Source organism: Betta splendens, chromosome 4, assembly GCF_900634795.4.
Source record: "Betta splendens chromosome 4, fBetSpl5.4, whole genome shotgun sequence".
NCBI classification, from domain to species: domain Eukaryota; kingdom Metazoa; phylum Chordata; class Actinopteri; order Anabantiformes; family Osphronemidae; genus Betta; species Betta splendens.
In genome coordinates, this window is record NC_040884.2 from 17088933 (window position 1) to 17112116 (window position 23184).

At 42.5% G+C, this 23184-nt stretch overlaps 1 protein-coding gene across 9 annotated transcripts in view; it reads left to right on the forward strand.

The window, feature by feature from the left end:
• Window positions 1-23184, forward strand: part of ncoa2 (nuclear receptor coactivator 2) — a 36917-nt gene that overhangs the window by 7574 nt on the left and 6159 nt on the right. For 4 of the 9 annotated variants that reach the window (XM_041070290.2, XM_041070289.2, XM_041070294.2 and 1 more), the window contains exons 2-18: window positions 735-820; window positions 5124-5231; window positions 5424-5596; window positions 7238-7341; window positions 9725-9902; window positions 11274-11477; window positions 13074-13175; window positions 13437-13577; window positions 13842-13989; window positions 14303-15635; window positions 19191-19389; window positions 19708-19905; window positions 20860-21045; window positions 21859-21988; window positions 22105-22273; window positions 22396-22692; window positions 23041-23118. In XM_041070290.2, the coding sequence (XP_040926224.1) occupies window positions 5143-5231; window positions 5424-5596; window positions 7238-7341; window positions 9725-9902; window positions 11274-11477; window positions 13074-13175; window positions 13437-13577; window positions 13842-13989; window positions 14303-15635; window positions 19191-19389; window positions 19708-19905; window positions 20860-21045; window positions 21859-21988; window positions 22105-22273; window positions 22396-22692; window positions 23041-23118 (3729 nt within the window). In that variant the 5' untranslated portion in view covers window positions 735-820; window positions 5124-5142. The other 5 variants (XM_029146504.3, XM_029146501.3, XM_055507905.1 and 2 more) reach the window with 4 other exon arrangements.

Below are 23184 nucleotides of genomic sequence, written 5' to 3' on the forward strand. Positions count from 1 at the left end.
TTTGGGAGGAATCCGTCGGTCCAAGAGGGGCTCGCTGGCTCCTCTGCATCAGCTCTTCCACAGAACACGCTTGGTTTGTGTAGCATGGCCAAAAAGCCTAGCGGAGTCATTTTTGAGCTAAAAGTTACATTCTATAATTATCCTAATGGGAATATGTTTTATAAATGGGGACTTTTCTCCTGTCTAATTAATTGTGTGCTGTGATTTGAAAAAGGCACATTGTGTTCTGCGGTGTAATAGGCTTTGAGCTCCCCAAGGAGATGAAAATACCCTGTAGATGCTTAACTTGCGCTACCACGCCGACTGAAATACAAACACTTAGCACTGAATAAGATGATATGTGCACTTGTGCTGAATCACATTAGCGGTTAAGAGCAGCTGAAGTTTCTTTGTTCAAAGAAAAGTTTAAATTCTCTTGTCTGATTATATGCACACTTTTGTTTCAGTGCCTCTTTTTTTCTAATTTCGTATTTTCACTGAAACTGTCGAAACTGCTGAGTCAGGAAACATTAGTCAGTAGGGCTTGGCTGTGAGAGTGTGTGCTGTTTTTGTAGTTTTAATTTATTGTGATAATTTTAAAGGTGAGACGTACGTGGCTTTCATTCATTTAATTCATGTTATATGTCAATGTGTTTTTTTCTTCTTTTGAAAGTCAATGTAGATAAAATGATAAAGGATTACCTTACTTTCCAGTGTTGTACAGTATATCCCAAGTCTGCTGTTATTTCTTTCAGCAGGGAGACGTGGATCATGCTTAAAGGTTTCCTAGCATTACCGTGTTGCAGCAATGGCCTGAGGGACTCTCTGGACTAAAACCAAGGTGAGAAGCAAAGCCACAGCCAACTCTCCTTTACGCAACTGTGTTGTGTGGCAACTGTTCACTCCTGTTTAAACACAAAATGACCAGTTGCGCAGATGACTGAAAATACTAGACTTTGCCTCATGTGTGCTCAACAGCGTTCTTGCATGTCATCCCCTGCAGAGTTAGCTTTATTCATCGATGCAGTTCCCAGTACACTTCGTATCCTGAGCCAACTGAAATCACTTGTGAAACACGTTTATCTTTAAGGGTCTTCCTGGTTTGTGCACTTGTTTGTGTGAGATGGAAGCAAAATGAATCCCCTTCAATATAACGTCTCACATTTTCTGCATAATTTAGTTTGATGCAGTGCATACTTGGCTTCTCATATTGGCCTGCAGGATGAAGGATGATGCTAATTAATTTTTCTATAATGTCCTGTGTAATGTTAAGAGGTGACTGGAGTGAAGTCAGTGTGTTTTATTGCCTGATAGCATTAGACTGGACTTGAAACATACAAATATATTTTGTGTGCAACTCAATTCATAATGATACACTATTCAGTGTTTAAATAGATAACTGTAGGTTACAATAAAAGAGAGATCAGTCCAGTGTATATTTATTTTACCTTACACAATAATTTCCCGTAATGACTGTTGAACCTTTCATCAGTGCAGTGCTCTTAGTCACAGATAAATAGTTTAGAGATGCTTATTTTTACCAGTTAATCAGTTTTTCCATATCTTGACTCTGCATGTGATCTTTGATTCTCTGTTCTTCTTTCTGCTAGCAAGAGCCCAGCTTTGTGCATATTATGCACAAATACCCACCCTTTCCATTCTGCGACATCCTGAGGTGTTAAAGATTCATGAGCATGATCAGCTTTCAGTAAATGGGGGCCTGGCTCTAGGTTGCACTCTGGCACTTTAGAGCCAAACCATTACCTTGCAGTGATTCTACAAGCGCTTGGGTGGGACTTGGTAGCAGGCAGGGGGAATACCTCGCTGTGTCTCAAACAATCGTTTGTTTGTTTGTCAGATTTTAAGGACACATGATTTGCTTTTTGGACTGAGTAACCCAAATAGCTGACTGTTAACTTTGTGCAATTATATAATGCACTTTCGTGCTTCAGAAGTGACACATTGGATTCTCTAAAGAGTGCCATCCAGGATCTGCTTCACTCTGATCCTTCTCTGTGAAAAAAGTCCCACTGTCAATCATCTGAGTTCTCATGGTCATAGATTGATCCTTGCATTGCTTTATTTGTCTTTCAGTCGTTCATCACAGCCACTTACTTCATCTTTTTATGCCTCCCCTTGACGCCAATGTATTATTGCAACAGCTGGCTCAAGGTAACTTCAGCAGTCAGCGAGGCCAGAGTTCATATCATACACACTGCATTATGTTAAAGCTGATTGTGTTTTCAAATTCAAGCATGTCTTTAATAGGGTGAGATGTGATTCTAATAGATCTCTGCAAAATGAGACTTGGAGTCAGTTTGGCGGGGGGATAAATGGGACACATTGCAGTCCTAAAGAAGCGCTCCTTGTTTCTGTTCTCTGTTTCCCTCTTGGGCCTGTTGTGCCAAAAAGCCATGCAAGGACAGATTACACACCAGCGAGACATTGTTCAGTGCCCCACAGTGGTTTTGTACTTTCTGGAAGGGCCCATCGTTATTATAGTGCAGGAGACTTCAAACGCTTCCCCCCCGACAGCTTTTGATGCAGTTTAATGCACAGTCATGCTCGGCACTCGCTGAGCTACAGAAGCACTGGGTGTGTCTTTATAATCAAAGCCTGCTAACCCACATGATTACAGGAATAGCACACTGGCACATACCCTCTACCCCAGCAATCAGACACTGATTTTTGTTTCCTGCATTTTTTATCTCTTATTATACAATGACTGGAATGGCTCATAGCATAATAAGCTTTTTTTTCAGGCTCCACTCTTTCAATGATAATCATGTAGTCTGGCTTGTTTCATAATGTTATGCAGCTGCATATGTTTAAAGAAAATGCATCTAGTAATATTAGGTAAGAGGGTACCACAGCTATACAATCGTGACTCAACATTGGGAAGGTTGACCCTCAAAGCGTCATAGCTTGTTCAGATTCATTCATTTACATTTATTGCACTTTGACAAAGCCTATATGTACACAGTGAACGAGCTTGAGTTAACCAGCAGGAAATGTTGTCGTCTCAGCACCGTGTGCTGCAGCAGCTTCTTGTCGTCGATGCATTCCTCCTTCACCAGACTGGTTGGCTCCAGCTCAGTCATGGAAAGTCTCCCCTTGTGACACTTAAGATAAGCAGTGACACTCACCTACGATCACCTCCTTGAAGTGTGTCTAGTGTTTTCAAAGTCAATCGATTTTTCCAAACGTACCTGTTTTTTTATTCTTTAGTCAAATGACTTGCATAATTTGAATTTTTTGTATTTCCTGTTTAGCTCTGATATTATATAATCTGTGGTACAGTGATCTAATAAACAAGCTAAGATACTGGAAAATCACCAGGGTTGTGTTGCTGTGACAGTGTTCTGCCTGCGTTTTTGTAACCTGATATTACATTTGGCGCTATGAGTCACTAACACAGTTAAAGATGAAAACCTGTAATGTGTGTTGGGACTGACCTGCCCGCACACTAATATATAATTTTCTTTGATCTTCTGTGGGCATCCGTGGCTTTTGTGAGAGCAGTGACAAAAGGAATCTAGGTAGAGGTGATTACTTTCATTAATTCCAGTGACTCAAACTGTGAGATTCTTCTCACAGGTTTTTGATATTAGTCCATATTCTCCCCTAGTGGCTGAGGTTGATAATTAACACGGTGACACACCTCTGTACAGTAAGTGCTAACACCAGTGTCCAGCTGTTTATAGCTCCCAGGGGATCAAGGGCATTTTCTAGGATTAGAAATCCCTCTCTAGTCTGCCCATGCAAAGATCCGACCCCCCAGCAACAAATAGGGCTCGCCAGTCTGCTGGTCTGTCTGTGTTGGTGTCATTGAGACGTGCCTGGTACTTTCAGTCTTTCTTATTTGTCTCGATTTACAATGACCCATCATTACTTCCATGTCAAGGAGAGGAAAGCAACCAATCATATCAAGCCCAGTGGGGACAGGAACAACCAATCACGTCTAGAATTCCCATGGTAACTTGAGCTGGAAAGGCCGAGCACAACCAATAGGAATGAAGAGGGCCACTTAGTGATCTAACGGCCTGTTTTTGTTATCATTAAAAAATGTACATAACCTTTGCCATGGAGACTGTTTTGTATAATTTCCCTGGATGTCACAGCTTCACTGCAGGGACATTGTGATGGCATTCAAAATAGATGTTGCGAGGAAGCATTCACAGTGATGTATTGTTACCTGTCCACGCAGTGTACAGACCTCCATCAGTACTCAAGTCATATGTCAACATAAGGATACAAATATGCTTTACCCTTCAGAGTCTCCTCTGTGTCTCCAGCAAACCACCACTGCTTTGACTTCATCTATTTAGGCACAGACCCTACCATTAGCTTAAAGTAGGTCACTGTAGACAAGGAGAGAGCCAAACTCAAGTATGCATGGTCACTGGTTCCCTATTTAGCTTAGCTGCTAAACGCTGTCGTTTCACTCTGGTCTACATTGTGCTGTCCTGCCGTATGTAATGACTGTAACGATTGACCAGTGAGCTGTATTTTTCATAACCGTTCCATGCTTGAAGTGGCTCAGGGTGTATCACAGTGTTGTGCTTCCCAACCTTGTATACTGAGTGGGGGACAGTCTGTTTTTCTTTCTCCAAGGGACTCAAAATCACCTGTCCTACCTGGACTGTGCAGACTTGGCTTTAGCTTTTGGGTGAGCATTACAAGGCGGTCCAGGTAGAGCATATTCACAGGCGATTGTTGTGATTGTACAGCCATTCCGCTCTCAGTGTGAGCTGGCTTTGCTTGGTTTTGTGTAACGAATGGGTACATGGTTGAACTTGCAGTCTGGTGCTGTGGGCAAAGCGCCGTGCTCTCATTTCGGGCTCTCTGGGGAGAGCTGCACCATCAGAGAGAAATGATTGAATCTCTTTCTTCGCTCCATTTTCACTCCTTTCTCCTGGAGTGGATCAACCTGTGCCCCAAGTGCAAATTTGTGTGCCCGTGTGTTGTATGCATATATGCACGTCTATGTTGGCATGATCCCAAAACTACATCTTGTGTAGATTATACATTAGATGTTTTATGGTTGTTTTAGATATTAACTGTGTGTGTGTGTGTGTGTGTGTGTGTGTGTGTGTGTGTGTGTGTGTGTGTGTGTGTGTGTGTGTCTCTTTCTTTTTTCCTAGACGCTGATATGCACTGAGGATGAGCGGACTCAGTGAAAACACATCTGACCCTGCCAGGGCAGATTCAAGAAAACGCAAGGAATGTTCTACCGAACTTTTAGGACCCAGGTAAAAATCTTACCCATAACCCCTCTAACAAGGGCAGACATCATCAAAAGCTCAATCAAGTTGTGGCAACTGTTTGTATTTTTTTTCTAATGTTACATATTTGTTTGGTTTTTGCACTGACTTAGTTTTTCTCTTGAACTTCTCTTTAGCTCTGCGTGTTCCTCTTACCCTTTGACTTCTCTTTCTCCACAGTCCCAAGCGCAGCAATGAGAAGCGCAACCGTGAGCATGAGAACAAATACATTGAAGAGCTGGCCGAGCTGATCTTTGCCAACTTCAATGACATCGACAACTTCAATGTCAAACCTGACAAATGTGCAGTCCTGAAGGAAACTGTGAAGCAAATTAGACAAATAAAGGAGCAAGGTACATGTTGCAAACAGTTTTTTTAAAATTATGTATAAGAAACCATCAACTCCAGATTCTGATAAGTTTACTAGGTTTTCAGCTGGCAGCTGAATGATTTTGCAGTATACAGTGTGTGGCATTGAGGTGATGTAAGATTTTCACAAACAGACAGTTTTAGACAATAGTTTATCTAAAACATTGTTTTAGATAAACTAGATAAGTTTAATTTAACTCATCAGATTCAGCTTTTTAAATGAGCCATACAGGAAAAGCATCTGAGTGGTAAATAAAGGGTTGCCCACTTGAGGTACAGATGATACAGACCAGCTGATGATGTCATCTTGCTATTGTGACTCAGAGCCTAGCGTTATGTAATGGTGAGCAATGTGATGCAGAAACGAAACACCAACTAGCTACAGTCTGTCCAACATTCTCATACACTACTGACTTTTTTATATCCCCCTATCTCACATGAGCCTTCGCTCCTCGGTTTACATGAAGCTACCATGTATTATTTCATTATGATGTAATCTAACACACCTTTATTGCCATTTCAGTTTGTTTAGTAGTACGTTTAACAGACTGAGTAATGATATTGTAATAGATGAAAGTGAGACATACAGTAGCTGCTGGGGTGCAGCTAGTAGTTTCCTTTACTTTTTCAGTTAAAAAAAGTTATTAAATCATAAATTAGATTATATACAACATTAACTATTTGCTCTTTTCTCCCTAAGTGACATATTATTAGCTAGATGATCAAGGCCTTTCTCTATTTGTGGCATAGCTCTGCAGACAAATCCAGTGAGGTTTGCATTGACATTGAGTGATAGGTCTGTATGCAGGTCAGCTGTGCTGGTATACTGGGCCCCACTGGGCCCCAAGATGTCCTGCCGATACACCGGTCATTATTGCTAGAGAAATAAATGTCGTGTTGCACCAGCCAACAGAGTGAGAGTAACCAATGCTGCATGGGTGTTAGCTTTCATACATGTCTACCTGAGGAAAAAATGTGAACGTGAATATTTTTTTACTGCCGCTTTTCTCACCCCCACTCATTCACAAACCCCACCTACCATTACCCCACTCATATTCTACCTCTCATCATTGCCTTCAAAAGTAGGGCAGCCTAACCTTGTTGCACATTAAATGCCCATTCTTATTTATTTGATTGTTGTTTTTGAAATTAGTTTGCTCATCCAATGATGAATAACATAATTAATAGATAATTTATCATTTTATGATAACCTTTATTAATAAAAAGCACTTTCTTTGCTGTTTGACCTAATAGTAACAGCTTGATTTGGAGCAGAGCTGTTTTCACACTGTCAGTGTTTCCATAGTAGCCTATTTGTGCATGACAATGCAATTTGTCCAGCGTCCACCAGCATGACTGCTTGCTCTCACACGCGCATTTACAACAAGCTTTCACTCAAATTGCTGCTCTGTGCTTCTGTTTAAGCCATGGCCACATGTTTTTACAAAGGGACAGAACGTTTTTGCTTTGTATTGGCAAACACACCTGTTAACAAGTGACCTATTTTGAAGTATCTTTGTCAATTGTAGGAGAGGGGAAATTTCCTAGTTTGACTTCCTTGTGAGATAGTCCTCCATAAAGTAATGTTGCTTCTAAACATTTGCCATCGACTTTCCCTTTAACAGAAAAAGCTGCGGCAGCGAACGAGGAGGAGGTTCAGAAGGCTGATGTCTCGTCAACAGGCCAAAGTGTGATTGACAAAGATGCCTTGGGGCCAATGATGCTGGAGGTGAGAAAAGGTTTTAAGTAATTGCTTTTGTATTTAGAAAGCAACTACACAGTGAACAATCCCTCAAACACTAAATGTGATATATGATCATCCTTGTCATGAATGTAATAGAGTGTTATCCATAGAGAACAATCACAAATAGGCCACTAGTGATTGTGTGTGAGTGCAACTGTGTGGTGTAAAACCTGTCAGCATCTTGTATCTGCCCTGGATTGGCTGTAAATCGGCAAGTGGAGCAATGGCCTCGTTGTCCTGGGAAGGGCCACTGAAGTGCTTACGTATAATGGGAAAGAAAGCAACAGCCTGGCGAATGAATTGGTCCATTGAGTCTATCCTCTCACACACTCTCTCCCTCCCTTTCTGTCTCACTTGTTCAGTTCACTTCTCTCTCTTCTCTTTCTCTCCCTTCCCATTGTCTCCTCATTCGCCTCTAGATCTGTCCTGTCATGGAATATTTATAGCTCTCCTGGTCCAGCGTCACTGAATTGACATACTAACTTGTGACTAAATATAGCCCGAACACAGCCTGCATGCTTTCCCATCTGCCAGCAGCCCCAAAACACCGCGATCGGCCATTCATACGCGCCCCGCTACGGCTGTGTCTCTGTCCGCCAACCCAGGCTCATTACAGGACACTTTAACAAGAATGGCTGCCAGCAGGAAATGTACCCACGCGCTCCGTGACCCTCCTCCAAGGCCTCACTGCCGCCCACTCTCATGCAAGCGTAGGGACCATGAAGGCCACAAAAAGCCTTAAACCGTTGTAACTTCTACTGTACGACCAAGTACTGTTTCATGTTGTGGTGTGTAGTCCACATTCCTGTTAGACTGCCTGTAACTTTGCCTGCTTTGGTGTGATATGACAACATCATTAGTAGACACTAGACTGTAAGACATATTGACTTACAAGTTTTGGCACATAGATGCTTTTTATCATGAGAAGCATTGTGAGTCCTTCTTGCAAAGCATCAGTATCATATCAGATACTAGCCAATAACGTTTCTTGTCCAGAATCTTGGATATGTACAAGGCTGCCTTTCCTTTTTAGTACCATATTTCTTTTTTCTTATGGGAGGTTTTTACCACATGTTTGGATATAGTAGCTGTATAGGGGTCTTTAACTATAAACTAGCACAAGCAATGCTTTGAAACTGAAGAAGACATGAAGGCCACTTCTGTTAAATGAAAACCTTAACGGGTGATTAGCTCATGGAGCGTGTAAAGCTGTCACCAAGACAAACAGTAGCTGCTTTGAGGAATCTACAATATAACACTTTTTCCCCTAATTACACATTTGCATATTTAAATATATAAGTTAAATAAATAAATAGTACATATTTAGTAATTTCTACTACTTATGTTAATCAGGACGTTGTAATTAAGGAATTGGCTAACAGCATTATGCAAGAGTGAAGAGAGAAGGCAATAGTTGGCACCAGAAAGTGTTTGCTCTGTTTCTGTTTGCCCCACTTGTCCAGCACATGGCCTTTTTCCACACTGGGTGGAGTTATACAACCATGTTGCATTGTGGAAGCGTTCCTTTTCATGCAGTGATAAATGAGATCTCCAGTTTATTTTCAGCTTGTACTTTAAGATGACCAAGACACTCACTTGGAACAGGAGTTTGATTCTTCATATTATTGCCTACTCTAGTTATGTAATATAGGATTGTGATGGCATATGGAATTAATGATTAATATGGTTCATGTTATGCAAATGTATACAGTTTTAAGAATATATGTTACAAACTCAGATTGTGAATCTCTTATCTTATGCCAGCTTTAATTGTTTTACAAGCACCAACATTTCCTTTTTAAGAGCTCTGAGAGATATGATGGCCTAATTGACACCATCTTGTGAGTAATGGCTGACCTGGGGCTGTGTTTTTTCAAACAAGTGCTCCTTCACTTCACATGCTCCAATCTCTGCAGGTTGTTTTTTTTTTCTTCTTCCTGTTTTCTGTCAGCCACACTGATAACGAGCATCTGCAGGAGTGATTGACGTACCCACCACACCGTGACTAATCAGTCTGTCTAAGATAAAACACAGACACGCTGCCTAAATAGTTTTGTCTTGCATGGTTTTCAGTTTGCTCTTGTGGACCGCGCACACACACACTTGTTTTAAAACTATTCAGACCTTCAGTTTGCAATGTGCAAAACCCATTTAATGAAATTATTTGTGTTTGTTATTATTTTATTTGTATGTAAATGTTTCATAGCTATATAAGAAGTGTGGCTGCAGTACTGGCAGTAAGGTGCTGATAGGAATTAGCGTGGGCAAACATGTTTTTACCCTCCTGCATCACTTTTATAGATTTCTGCAGTGAATAAATAAACATATGTCTGAACACTCCTTCTCTCTCTCTCTCTCTCCCCTCCAGGCCCTGGACGGCTTCTTCTTTGTGGTAAACATGGAGGGTAACATTGTATTTGTTTCTGAGAATGTGACCCAGTACCTGCGCTACAACCAGGAGGAGCTGATGAACACCAGCGTCTACAGCGTCCTGCACGTCGGGGATCATGCCGAGTTCATCAAAAACCTGCTACCCAAATCCCTCGGTTAGCTTCCATCATGTTTTCCCTGATAGCATTCTCTTTTCTCGCAGGCTTTCTAGTCTGTCATTTACTTTTTTTGCTTTGTTAGTCGTGGTCCACGTCTCCCCCTTTTTCCCCCAACTCCACACTTCTTTTTTTGGCTTAATATCTTCACCTCTCTACTTTGGTGTGTTAAATGTATGTTGTTGGTGGCTAGTTGACAGTGGTCTGTTTAATTTAAATGTTTGCGGTTAAACAGCTTCTGGGAGGATGCTGGAAAGCTGGCTTATTCAGAGTGTTACATAAGCTTTATATATAGGCTTGTTACTGTGAATCAAACCTATAGCTTCTACATTTTCTCTCTTCCTGGCCAGATATTTGCTTTTGCTCTTCGCTCCTTCCTCCCTCCTCTTGCAGCTAATTAACTTCCTTTTTCAGCTTCTGTCCCCTGTCAGCAGCATCGCACTCTTCCTACATTTTCATCTCATGCCCTTCCTTCCCCTTTTTCTTTAGGTTATTTTGATCTATCTCTCTTTCTCCTCCATACACCCTCACCATTTTCCTAGTTTACCCATTTCTATTTCCTACCCCCACCCCCCTAAAAACTTTGCCTTGTCTTCTCATACACCCACAACCATTTTCATCCTACATCTCCTCCATTAAAGAAGTGATAGTAATGTATGTCAGGGCACCCCATCAGGCGCTTTTCTAAGTCCTTTCTCCCTTTCCTCCTCTCTCCTGGTGCTTCGGATTGAGGTCTGAGTGCCCAACCATCTGGGTGGGAGAGCAGCACGGAGCAGAGCACCCTGGAAACGATCAGCGAGCTGTGTCCCAGATACTAGGAGATTATCAATGCACTGAATGAGATCACAAACCAGATGGAGTGTGATGGGAGTTTGCTAGGGTGAAATGAGTCGTGTGTATGTGTGTGCGTGTGTGACTGTACATGCCTTTTTTTCTGTGTGTATGTGGGTGCACACATTCATATCTACGTGCACATGTGTGTACATGTGTCTTTGCTTGTGCCTGTGTAAGTGTTGGAGAGATGATGAAGGTTGGCACCGACCTTTTAGAGGACATGCATATGGAAGCCTGGCTGTTATGCATGGCTGTGGATAGATGGCACAGGGCTCATGGTTCCAACTGCTCATTATGACTGATCTCTACCCAGTAACTGCTCTCTCCTTTTTACACTTTTTCCGCCTTCATTTACTCAGTCTTGTTCTCATTATGTCTTTCACTTGCAGTGTGGTAGCCTCTTTGCTCATTTGGTGCAGCTCCCCAGCTCCATATTTTTGTTGTTCAGTTCTGGCTGTAGTAAATATTTCTCAAATAAAATCTCCAGGAGGCCACATTGCATTGTAAATCACTTACCTCCTCTTTCTCCTCGTATAGTGAACGGCGTTCCATGGTCCAGCGAAGGTCCGAGGAGGAACAGTCACACGTTTAACTGCAGGATGCTGGTCAATCCCCACAGCAAGAGCCAAGATGAGCCGCACGAGCATGAGACCCAGCAGCAGAAATACGAGACCATGCAGTGCTTTGCTGTTTCAGAGCCCAAATCCATCAAGGAGGAAGGAGATGGTACGGAAAGAGAAAGTGAGAATGTGTGGGGGAGAAGGGAGTGGTTAGACCACTGGAGGATCATTTATCATTAAAGTACAAGAATAAAAATGAATGGGCTGTGGTTTAAAAAAAAATCGCCTTCAGGTTGCAGCGCTTTTAGTTTATTGTAAAATATTAATTTATAACTGACACTGTATGTGGAAAAGGATATAAGCAGCTGATTGAGTGGTGCTGGTGCCATGCAACTTACATCCATGAAAAGTTAAGTAACACAAGGGAGAGCAGGTTCTGGCCAGCTGTCATTAAAGCTTATCTATAATTCATGTATATCCTTCAAAACCTGGGCTTGCGACTCCCAGGGAAGGATGTGTTCAAATCTTTTATTTCAGTGGACCAGTCTGTTCATAACCTTTTTAAATACATTAAAACACAGCAATTATGAACAGTTTTATGTCAGAGAGGAGAAATGAGTTGTACTGCATTTGAGGTAGGTGAAATGGTTTTATGACTTTTAACATAGGATCTTGTAGTCAGTGTATTTCTGTCACAAGGAACCTTTTGTTCAGAAATGTTACATGGTAAAGCGTTCATGCAGTTTGCGATGCTTTTAGAACAATGTTATATATTTCATCCACCTAAATCCCTTTAGCCCTGTGGTTTTCATGGGCAGCCATCATTCCACCTGCCAAACTACAGCTTTGTGGTTAATTAAAACAATAAGTGAAAATGTATTTTGCTCCAAGTATAGTCTCAACCTGTCTCTTCCCCTCTCTGACTTCCTTTGTTCACCAGCTGCTTGCCAGCCGTACTTTGGCAAGTAGACTAACTAGGAGGTACGCCAGGGGTGTGTGTGGGTGGGGGGGGTGGTTGAGTGGCTGTGTGTGTGAGCGAGAGAGAGAGAGAGAGAGAAAGATGGTGAAGCAGGATCCAGTGGTTACAGTTGCAGGAATTTGCATAGCCATAGACCAAACGGAGAGTTGAGACATTGATAGATTTATAGGCTCTTCGTTAAAGCCAAAATGAGGTAATGTAAATGCAGAAATGTTGACCCTATCCATTAGGTGTGGGCTTGTGTGTATTAGATGGCAGACGTTGGGATCACCCCAGTTCTAGGTCTGGTGGTGCCGTTCCGTACGTGCCTGCGCGTGTGTGTGTGTGTGTGTTACAGACTGTCATGATTGAGCGATGGTAAATCTTTAATGTGGGGACAGGAGGGGTGTCATCAGTGTGAGATGGCACCGTAGGTGAGACCAGCTGGAGACACAGGCACAGGAGCGCACATTCACAGGCATGCATTCACACATGCACGCTCGCACACCTTCAAAGGTCACACTTTATCATTTTCCTCGCCAGCGATAGCTGCTCCTCCTCATGAAAGGAGCGGAGCCCTGATCCCCATGCTCATTAATAACTGTATTAATTATGTTGCTAGGAATAACATGCATTTCATTTTCTATCCCTCCCTCTGTCTCTGTCATTTATGCCCCCATCCTCTCCTCTCTCTGTCCCATCCCCCTTCATCTCTTCTCTATCTGCCCTGTCCTCTTTTGTTACATCCTCTACCTTTTTATCTTTACTTTGCACTCCCTCACTGTCTGCTTTGCTGTCTTCTGCTCACTTTCTTTCTAGATTTTCAGTCGTGCCTGATCTGTGTGGCTCGCAGGGTACCCATGAAAGAAAGGCCGATGCTTCCCACACACGAGAGCTTTACCACGCGCCAGGATTTGCAAGGTACACAAACTAGCCGTAGCCAAGAATTACAAGTAAAACGCAACAAACTTAATGATTCCTTTTGGTTAGAGGCTTTTTTTGTTATTAGTGGTGGTTTTAGGCTACTCACCATTTATCATCACATTGGCAAAGCTTAATTCGCTAAAGCTTTTGTCCACATTGAAACTAACAGGATGGTGTTTCTCCTATAATGTGTTCGAACTCTAAGACATTTATTCACACACAGGCTTAGACCTCTCTAATCCAGTGCCCTGTGTTTAGGTAAAATAACATCTTTGGATACCAGTCTGCTGCGGGCCTCCATGAAACCAGGCTGGGAAGATCTGGTGAGACGCTGCATTCAGAGGTTCCACCTACAGAATGATGGAGAGATGTCTTTCGCCAAAAGACATCAGCAGGAAGGTAACACTGATAACGCCATGGTCTGTTTTTTTTTGTTTTGTTTTATTTTAATCCACGTAAGAATCTTTTTAATTTCATGGTCTGCAGGGGCACAGGTCTGAAACTTTGGTGGTACATTATATTAAAAGTTTTGAAGGGACAGCCTGTAATCAATGATGGCCTATAATAGTGTATTTATCTGATGAACAAGTGAAGGTTATGCAAATTATTCATCAATCTAAAAACTTTCTGTGCATCTACTAATCAAAGTGTCTGCATACACAGTTTTACGCCATGGCCAAGCATTCAGCCCAATCTACCGCTTCTCCCTCTCTGATGGTACAATTGTGTCAGCCCACACCAAGAGCAAGCTGGTCCGCTCTCCCACCACCAACGAGCCTCAGCTCTACATGTCCCTACACATTCTACAGAGGTATGTCTGATTTTCTTTTTTTTTTCATAACTGTGTCAGAAAGAGGCAAATCTACAACTTTTATATGCTCACACATTTTAACCTGTTAATGCCCTCCCGCACATTGCTTAATTTATTCTGTGTGGACAGGATATTAGGAAATCATGGTAAATGAAGAAAAAATCAGCTGTAGCATTTCTTTACAAAGACAACATGGCACTTACTCAGGGTAGTCTAAATACCACTACTCAGTATAAGGTTCACTAAAATGGTAGAAATTATTGAATAGGAAATAATGATCTATGTTCTCTGCATATTTGTTTTTAACCTCTAGGGAACAGACATGTGGAATGGGTCAGGACATGGGTCCTGGCAATCAGGCCACAGCAATGGCCCCCAAACCAATGAACTCCTCCACCCCCTCCATGACTCCTCCAACCCCAGGCAGCTTGCCAGGTTTGGGGCCTCAGGGCCAAGACACTACCATCAGCAGCAACAGCACGCCTTTTTCTCCTCCAGGTCCTGCTGGACCCAGAGAGCCAGCAGCCATGGGGGGCCATATGCAAGGCTACCGTTTCGGCTGTCCCCCACCCCACAACCACACCGGGGGCATGCAGCCACCCCAGCAGGGCCCAAACTGGAGGATGAATAGTCCTTCACGTGCCAGCCCCAGCCCTGCCGGTGGGCCCCATCCTCCCCAACAAAACTCTATGCTGTCACCTAGGCATCGAGGTAGTCCTGGGGGTGCGGGCAGCCCTTGTGTACCTGGAGGCTTGCACTCACCCTCACCAGTCGGGATGTGTGGTGGAGGACCTGGAGGTGCAGGCAGTAATAGCGCGACTAACAGCTACACTAGCAGTTCATTGTCAGCTCTACAGGCTCTTAGCGAGTGCCACGGTGTAGGACACGGGCATGGGCCCCCTCATGCACATACTCTGGGGTCTCCAGACAGGAAGATAGGCTCCCCAGCTGGAGTCACACCAGGATCAGGAGTAAGTACTCATCTGATGTCAAAAATTGGAGTAGGCAGTGGCACTAGTGGTGGTACAGGGGAATCATTTGGCCCTCACACAGAGGTGGGTCAGGGGCACAGCCAGGGCCCAACAGAGAACAACCCAGCTGAGGTCAAGGAGGAGAGGGAAGGGCTCCCCGAGGGCCAGGATGCTCACAATCGTCTTCATGACAACAAAGGCCACACGAAGCTACTGCAGCTTCTCACCACCAAGCCTGAGCCCCTGGAGACACCCCTGTCACCTTCTGCAGGAGGTGAGGGCAAGGACCAGACAGGAGCAGGGTTCCGTGGTGGCCACGCTGCAGGAAACACTCATGCAACGTCTCTTAAAGAAAAACACAAGATTTTGCACCAACTTCTTCAAAACAGTGCATCTCCAGTCGACCTGGCCAAACTCACGGCAGAGGCCACAGGCAAGGAACTGGAACAAAACCAGGGCGCCAGTAATACAGCTCCTGGGGCGGAAATTACACCTAAGCAAGAGCCCCTAAGCCCCAAGAAGAAAGACAATGCCCTTCTACGCTATCTACTGGATAAGGATGACACTGTCTTGAAGGACAAGGTAGCCAAGCTGGAGCCTGGGGAGGTGAAGGTTGAAGCGGGCAAGAATGTCAAGGTGGAGAAGCAAGATGCAGGATATGAGCGGGCTGAGCAGGTCAGTTTACGAGTCTTTAATGCACACTTCATAAAACTTTTTCCACTTTGGAAATACATGTTACGGCATCAGGTACTAGAGGTGTCCTAAAACTGTGTTTTGTAACCTCGTTTTCTTGCTTATTTCCAAAAAACAAAACTTATTTGCCCTGCACTGCTCCACTTGCCTTCTCCTCTCTGTCTGTGCAATAATCTGGGTTAGGTAGCAGATGTTGGCTCCTCCAAGTCCCATGTCCACACAGGCTGTTGCAGCTAAAGTCACAACAGTCTGGTAGTGTAGAGGTCACACAGCATTTGTGGTATATTTACCATGACAGTCAGATCGGTCTTTTCATATAAGCCTAAGAACTCCTCAAGTTTTCTGTTCACGTATAAACACACATCTGGTCCTTTCACTGCCTGTGTGTTGGCAGCGCAAACCAAGGGAAGCTATCCACCAGCTTCAAACAACTGTGACATTTGGAAGGAGCCCCTGTGGTTCTTCAGCCATTTGATTCTGGTTGCACTTGGCCAGAGTCCTCAGGTTTGGCTCAGAGCTCAGGTCAGGCTTGGCACTGCAAGAGAGGAGAGTAAAAGTGAGAGAGCTACTGGTAAAACTCAACATTACTGTGAAGGCCAGACCCATGCAGAGGAGAAAACAAATGAGTGTGGAGACAAAAAACATTTCTTACAGGAAACCTGTGTCTGACACACTCTGCTAAGCACACACTCAAGGCACAAGTCTGTTAATATTGGTCTGTCACTGCTAAACCACAGTATTATTCAAAATTACATAAATGCCCTTCCACTTTCTGCTGTTCTTCTTTCTCTTCACTTTCTTTTTTTGACCTCTTGGCTACATGTATGCTGTTAAATGTAACAAACCTTTTTGTATAAATGTTCTCTTACTCTTTTTAAAACAATATAAGGCAAACAGTTGTAATTCAAGTAGTCTAGAGAAGGATGTAATAATACATTTATTTGAAACATGCATCATTATTAATAGGCCACCGTCTGTAAATATTGGAAGAAACCTTGTTCTTATTGCTTTGTCATTTTACCCTCTTCTTTACGGCACATTTGTATAGAAATGTTGTGGTTTTCCTGTGCAGACAGAAAAGCGGTGGCACAGAGTGTCAGCTAAATGTGCCTGCTGGCCGTGCATGTACAGTATGTGCCTGGCCACTTGGGTACATATGAATAAGAGCAAAAGCTGATTGAATGGATAATACAAGCTGCTGTTGGACTGAACAAAGAAGGAGAGATGAGTGAGGTGTAGATACCCCCAGGAGAGCCCAGCCTCGGCAGGCAGCGTGAAAATGATGAGCCATATGCTCTTGCATGTCCTCTCTGCTACCATGGAGATAAAGGGGAGAGGGAGTGGTGTGTTTGTAGAGCAAGCTTCGTACAAGAAACAATAGATGGGAATGCAAATTGTGAAAAATATATTTTAATTTTATGCTTGTAGGGATTTTATTCTTAAAAATCATGCTAGTGTAGTAAAGATGAAAAAAATCAAGCCATGGCAAATGTAATTGTTTACATTTAAATATCTGTTAAAGCCCCTTTTAATAATAATTCAATTATATCACAACTGATATCAAGTTTCGAAATGTGATCACCCCTAAACATCTGATGGAAATAAATCACCTAATGTTTCTGTATTGATGCATTTTAGTAGTCACATGTTGTCTTTAAAAAAAATTTTTTTTTTAATACGTAAAAAAGAAAACAGGGCTGTTTTGATGCAAGTATCAGAAAAATGAATACAGCTTTAGAATATTAGGAACACATTCTAGTATTTACTGTGCCCAAGACGTGAAAGCTCCTTTTTTAGTGGCTATATATGTGTTGTGTTGTGATTCCAGTTAATTCCTGATTTTACTTACCACAACAGTTGTGACTCGGTTTCTGTTCCCTACTGTTGAATTCCTGCTTCGCTGTGTGCGACTGTGTAGTAGTTGAAGAGTCCACACATCCTCCTCTTTACCAACCTCGCTGTGTTTTCTCACTATCCCTCTTTCTTCCTTCATCACTCCTCCCCATGATTGAGGGCTGAATTATTGATGGTCAGAGTAGAGCTAAATGAGAAATCAGAGCAGAGTAGCAGTAGTGGTTTAGCTGATGGCTAAAAGGGCTACAGTATAGGTATGGTGGACTAGTCCCTCGGGCCTATGGGATGCAGGATTAAATGTGCTTTATGTATGTGTTTGTGGCTGTTGCAAAGTGTTATGTAAACATACTGTTTGCTTAGGGTGAATAGACTTGTTTCCTCAGCAGCAACACAACTGTCTAGATTCATGTCATTTAATTTATAAGTTTCTACATAATAATGCTGCAAGATAATTCAGATAAAACAAATAATTACCCAGAGAACAGTAAGAAACCCTACATAGCGGTGTGGTAGAAATAGTATTTCATTGCACTGAAATCACAATCACGACCAGCATTTATATTTTTTAAGAATTTTGCCATTCATCATTTCAATTTTATTTGTGTACCACTGTTTTTAAGTAACAATGACATTTGTAGACATTTTTATTAACCGGTATTTTAAGCTTTACTGTTGTAAGGTATTAGCCTTGTTGCCTTCAGTAGCCTACATTATTGTCTAAAACACTTAATTAAACCATTGAAATAGTGCAGTTTCCCTGATGTACAGCATGTCACGACAAGCAAACCCAATGTCAGGCATGCTGCTCTCTGGTGGCCGCTCATAGTCACCACACTTTATTTACTTGAAGTCCTGTGGGCCTCTCTAGGAAACACAACGATCAGTTATGCTGTTGTTGTTTCTGTTCTTGCTCTTTGCACTTTAAGTATACTGATATGTTTTACTGCATTTTTTTAATTCTCCATTGTTAGACTGTTAAGACCTGCGTATTCATGATATTTTGTTCCCATGTGTCAGTGAGAAGCACACATATAAAAGGGAAAACAAAATCCATTTTCCAAAGACCTTTTTATAGTTGTCACTTCCTCATTTCAGCAAGCGAAACTAGATCCCGGCAAGGCTTTGCCTTTTGTTTAAGATAGTTTTGTGAAACGCTAAACACAATCTGGACAGACCGTTCAGAATCCATCTGTATATATGCAGCCCCGGGCTGTATGAGCTGCTCAGTCCAGCTGTTTACAGTAGGGGAGCAGAGAGCTGTGCAAACTTTAGCACCAGCCAAAGTTCTCCACTCTGTTACCCTGAACCTTCGGCAGCTACAGGTGTTTTCTTCTCTGTCCTTACTAATTCCTCAACTTATCGAAGATGAAATAATAGGACCTTCTTATTTATACTTTGATTTTTAAAAAGAGATGCAGTACAAGATCAAGTATGATAGTATCTGAGGAGAATTGTCAGTACAGTGAATGTTTGATATAATGTAGATAAGCCAAGTTAAACTGAAGTATGGCCTCGATGCGATTTTAAAGTGGTTCATTTTATCTCAGGGTTGGTTTGACAAGGCCGACTCTGTACTCACCTCCCTCATACAGCCCTTTCATGATCTTCGCTTTTGCTGCAAAGCCTTACTCTGTCAACAGTGTTTTGTTTTCACACTTTCCCCCATCCTTTTCTCTTTCCCAGCCATCGGAGCTGGACGCCATCCTGAATGACCTGCAGAATGCTCAGCCACAGCTCTTCTGTGATTCAAGACCGGTTTCATTGCCGAGTCCTATGGACAAACAGAACATCATCAATGACATCTTGCAGATGTCCGAGACCAATCCTGCCATGGCAACACAGCAGCCACACCGAGGCATGGGGCCTGGAATGGGTCCAACAAGTGAGTCCCGTACTTACCTGGAAATAAAATAGGGCTGAAGTAGGCCTTAATGTGTTCTAGATAATCTAAGACATAATCAGTGAAACAAAAGTATTGGTTGTTTGTATAATGTCAGATAGCACAAGTACATGTTTTGAAAAAGTGTCACACCACCCAATTACTAAGCTGCTTGATGTTCTGACCTTCTAATCTCTCTTACTTGTTCCCCACACATCCAGACACCCACACTCTTAGATAAATCTGAAACCTGCGAAACTGAACATTCTCTTCTTTTATATTCTTGTATGTTTGACTAAAAGCATTTGTTCCCGTCTTTAGACTTTGGAGGTGTCCGACCAGGCCAGCCAGGCAGGGGTGGGCCTGCGAGGAGTGTGTCTCTGGACATGAATGTGTCCCCCCAGCAGCCCTCATTACAGTACCCCCTAAGAGCCACTAGTCCATATACTCTAATGCAGCAGCAAAGCATGGTGGGAGGTCATGGCATGATGGCTAACCAAACTACCATGGTCAACACAGGTAAGTGACGGTTCATTATGTTAATAATAACAAAACTTGTCAAACTTGTCAAAGCATGTCGTCCATGGGTTATCACACCCCTAGAAGGAATCACTAGAAGCAATAGCTTGCCAGCTGTTACACACGTAGGCATTCAGCTAAAGGCACTGAAGTAAATTAACTAAACAATCATTGTGGTTTTCTGTGCCTTTTTAAGTTCAGGCTCTGTATTAAATATAAATCCGACATGGGTATTGGTTAGCAAAAGAGGCAAACCACTGGATGGAACATAATTGCATTATATTTCAGGACTTTGTTAGCTCATGTAGCTGTTTTCCAGATGCCAACAAAGGCCTCTTTTCCCTTCGGGAATACATCCCCCTTCCTTTCTGTGAGCATTTCTTGCTCCTTAAGTCTGTCCAGACTCTGTGAGAAGGGATTTCAAGTCACAAACAAGAAACATTCACAAACAGCACACGGATTTATTGGGGAATCTGCTCACAATTGAACACAGCAGATGACCAGATGGTTCTGAACTTGTATCGCAACATAATCAAAGTAGATTTGCACTTAACCAATTTAAGATTTTATATATTCAGATTTATCAGCTTAATGGATCTGTGTTGACTTCAGGTCAGATTTATCAGATGATCCTCCATCAATGGAAAGATTATTTGCTTCAAGATGTGCTTAACGAAGTCAGGGAGAGGAAGGATTATTTCTAAATACATTTTATGTTTTCCATCAGCTCAGGCACGAGGCTGAAAATTGCAGTGCAGAAGTTTTTGAAAACCAAAAATTGTAAAACACAAAAGTCCTTCTATTCGTAACCTGAATCAACATTACATATTTGCGACACCCCCACCTCATATATGACTTGTCCTTTGCCTGGTTGTCTCATGAAGACAGCAAATATTATCTGAAGTCTGACATGAAGCATTTCTCACTGTTGCACATCTGTTTTGGCTCTTGTAGGACTCATAGCTCCAGGTGGTCCACGACCAGGTCTGCAGCAGCAGCAAGAGGGTTGGGTGGGTCCAGCATCTGGTCCTGGGCAGCAGACTCCCATGCAGGGCAGGATGGGGCCAAATGGTGCTCCCATGAGGCCTAGCAGCCAGCCAGGGCCAAGGCAAATGCTCCAGTCTCCAATGATGGCTATTGGTGAGTACACCGTTTTAGCATAGTACATTTTACTTAAAACAAGCCCAATGAGTTTGATCATCGTAAGAACACAACAGCTTCTAAGATAATGTGAATACAGACACCAGATGCCTATGAACCTATGATGCTGGAGAACTGTTAAGGGAAAAACCTCAGTTCACCCATGAGTGTCTGGCTTGTAAAGATTGCCACCTTGTGGTTGGTCTTAGGAGAGCACATTATTGTAATGTTTTAGTTATAAAAACATTTGTCCTAATTTTTCACATTTATTATTTTACATCATTGAGTACTACTTAATTTAAATTGTACATTGATAAATACATGTGAAAACAAATCATAAGCAAAGTGTTAAACGTAAGTACATGTTCACCCCCTTGAAGTCTGTTTATTGGAGGCACTTTTGGCAGAGATTACAGCACTGAGCCTGTGTGGATAGATCTCACTCAGTTTGCACATCTGAAGACTGTAATTTATTTATTTTTTCTGGTCTGCCCAGACTCTTGTCAGTTTGCATAGGGTAGAACGTGCCTTGACAGGTCTAGCTGTAAATTGAAGCATGTGCTGTCTCTTCTCTCCAGAGTACTAACACTTTTAGATTTAAAGAGCTTGAATGTGTTTTTTACTGCAAATATCCATCCCTGACACATTTATTAACCATTTGTGGAAATGCTTAAGTTTGCCAAGTCTTTTGTGATGTGTTTTTTCTCCAAGAAACTGATTTGGGTGGGGAAAAAGTAAAAGCAAGAAACCTTTTGATGTTGAGTATCATTTTAGTTTTTAAGGTAAATGACCAGTTCTTATTTCCCTGTTTAGCTCCGTCTGACATGGATACAGGTATGGTCAGCCACCACTTCTCCCAGCAACAAGCTCCACCCAACCAGACAGCCCCGTGGCCTGACAGTATGATTCCCATTGATCATACAGCATTTGTGAACCAGAATAGGTAAGAAGCTCCTCTAATCAATCTGCCTTTTCAAACCTTCTGGCTGTTTTATCTGTTTTATGTTCATTATGTGATTGTTCTTTGGGGACATAAAATACCCTTTGTTCTCTTTCCAGGCACTCGGCACCCCAGGATGAGTTATTGTGCAGTACGGGGCTTGCTTCTGATGGTGGTGGGGGAGTAGACGAGGGGGCCCTCATGTCCCAGCTGTACACAGCACTAAAGGATTTTGATGGTTTGGAGGAACTCGATCGTGCTCTCGGGATTCCTGCTCTGGTAGAACAGGTGAGATCTGACCTTCATACTCTAAAGTATTTCAGATACTTGTTGGATTTGAGTGAGACGTGTTCATTTGTTTTCACCTCTTAATGGTATAATTTGATCTTTTTTGTGCCTATCTTTTCCAGAGTCAATCACTGGAGCCAGACCAGTTTTCCCAGGACCCCTCAATGATATTAGAGCAGAAGCCCCCCATGTACACCCAGCAATTTGGTCCTCCACCATCCCACATGGCCCAAAGGGTCTACCCTGGTTCTCCAATGCAAGATCCAGGCTTTCACCCCATGTCAAGCCAAATGGGTCCACGCCCTGGTTACCCCATGATGAGAATGCAGGCACGGCCAACTCTTCGGCCCGCTGGGGTCGTCCCCAACCAACCCAACACACTACGACTGCAGCTCCAGCACCGGCTACAGTCACAGCAGGCATGTGTGCTCCTAGAATATTATTCTACATGATGTCTGTATGATTGAATTTTCCTGAACATTTGTGAAACTCTGCAGAAACAAAACTGTTGTACACTGTGGCATTTATCAGTTTAAAATTCATCGTAAGCAATAATGGACATAAAGGTTATCAGTTAAGTGAATGTTGATTTTCAGTCTCATTCCAATACACGTCTCATGTGGAATACATATTTTTATTGTTAACTATTTACTAGCTGGATGTAAGGAGCATCTCTAAAATTGCATCACTAACTGAAATTAAAGATTTTAGAAGGACATTAGGGTTTGCTTCACAGTATATTCCTTTTCTGTCGTTTGTCCTTGCAGAACCGCCAGCCTATGATGACCCAGATGAGTAGTGTGTCAAATGTGAACCTACCTCTTAGAGCCAATGCTCCAAACCAGGTGAGTCATCGCTGCCATCTCAAAATGTTTAACCTCTCAAAGTAGTGCTTCTGTATTCTCATTTAC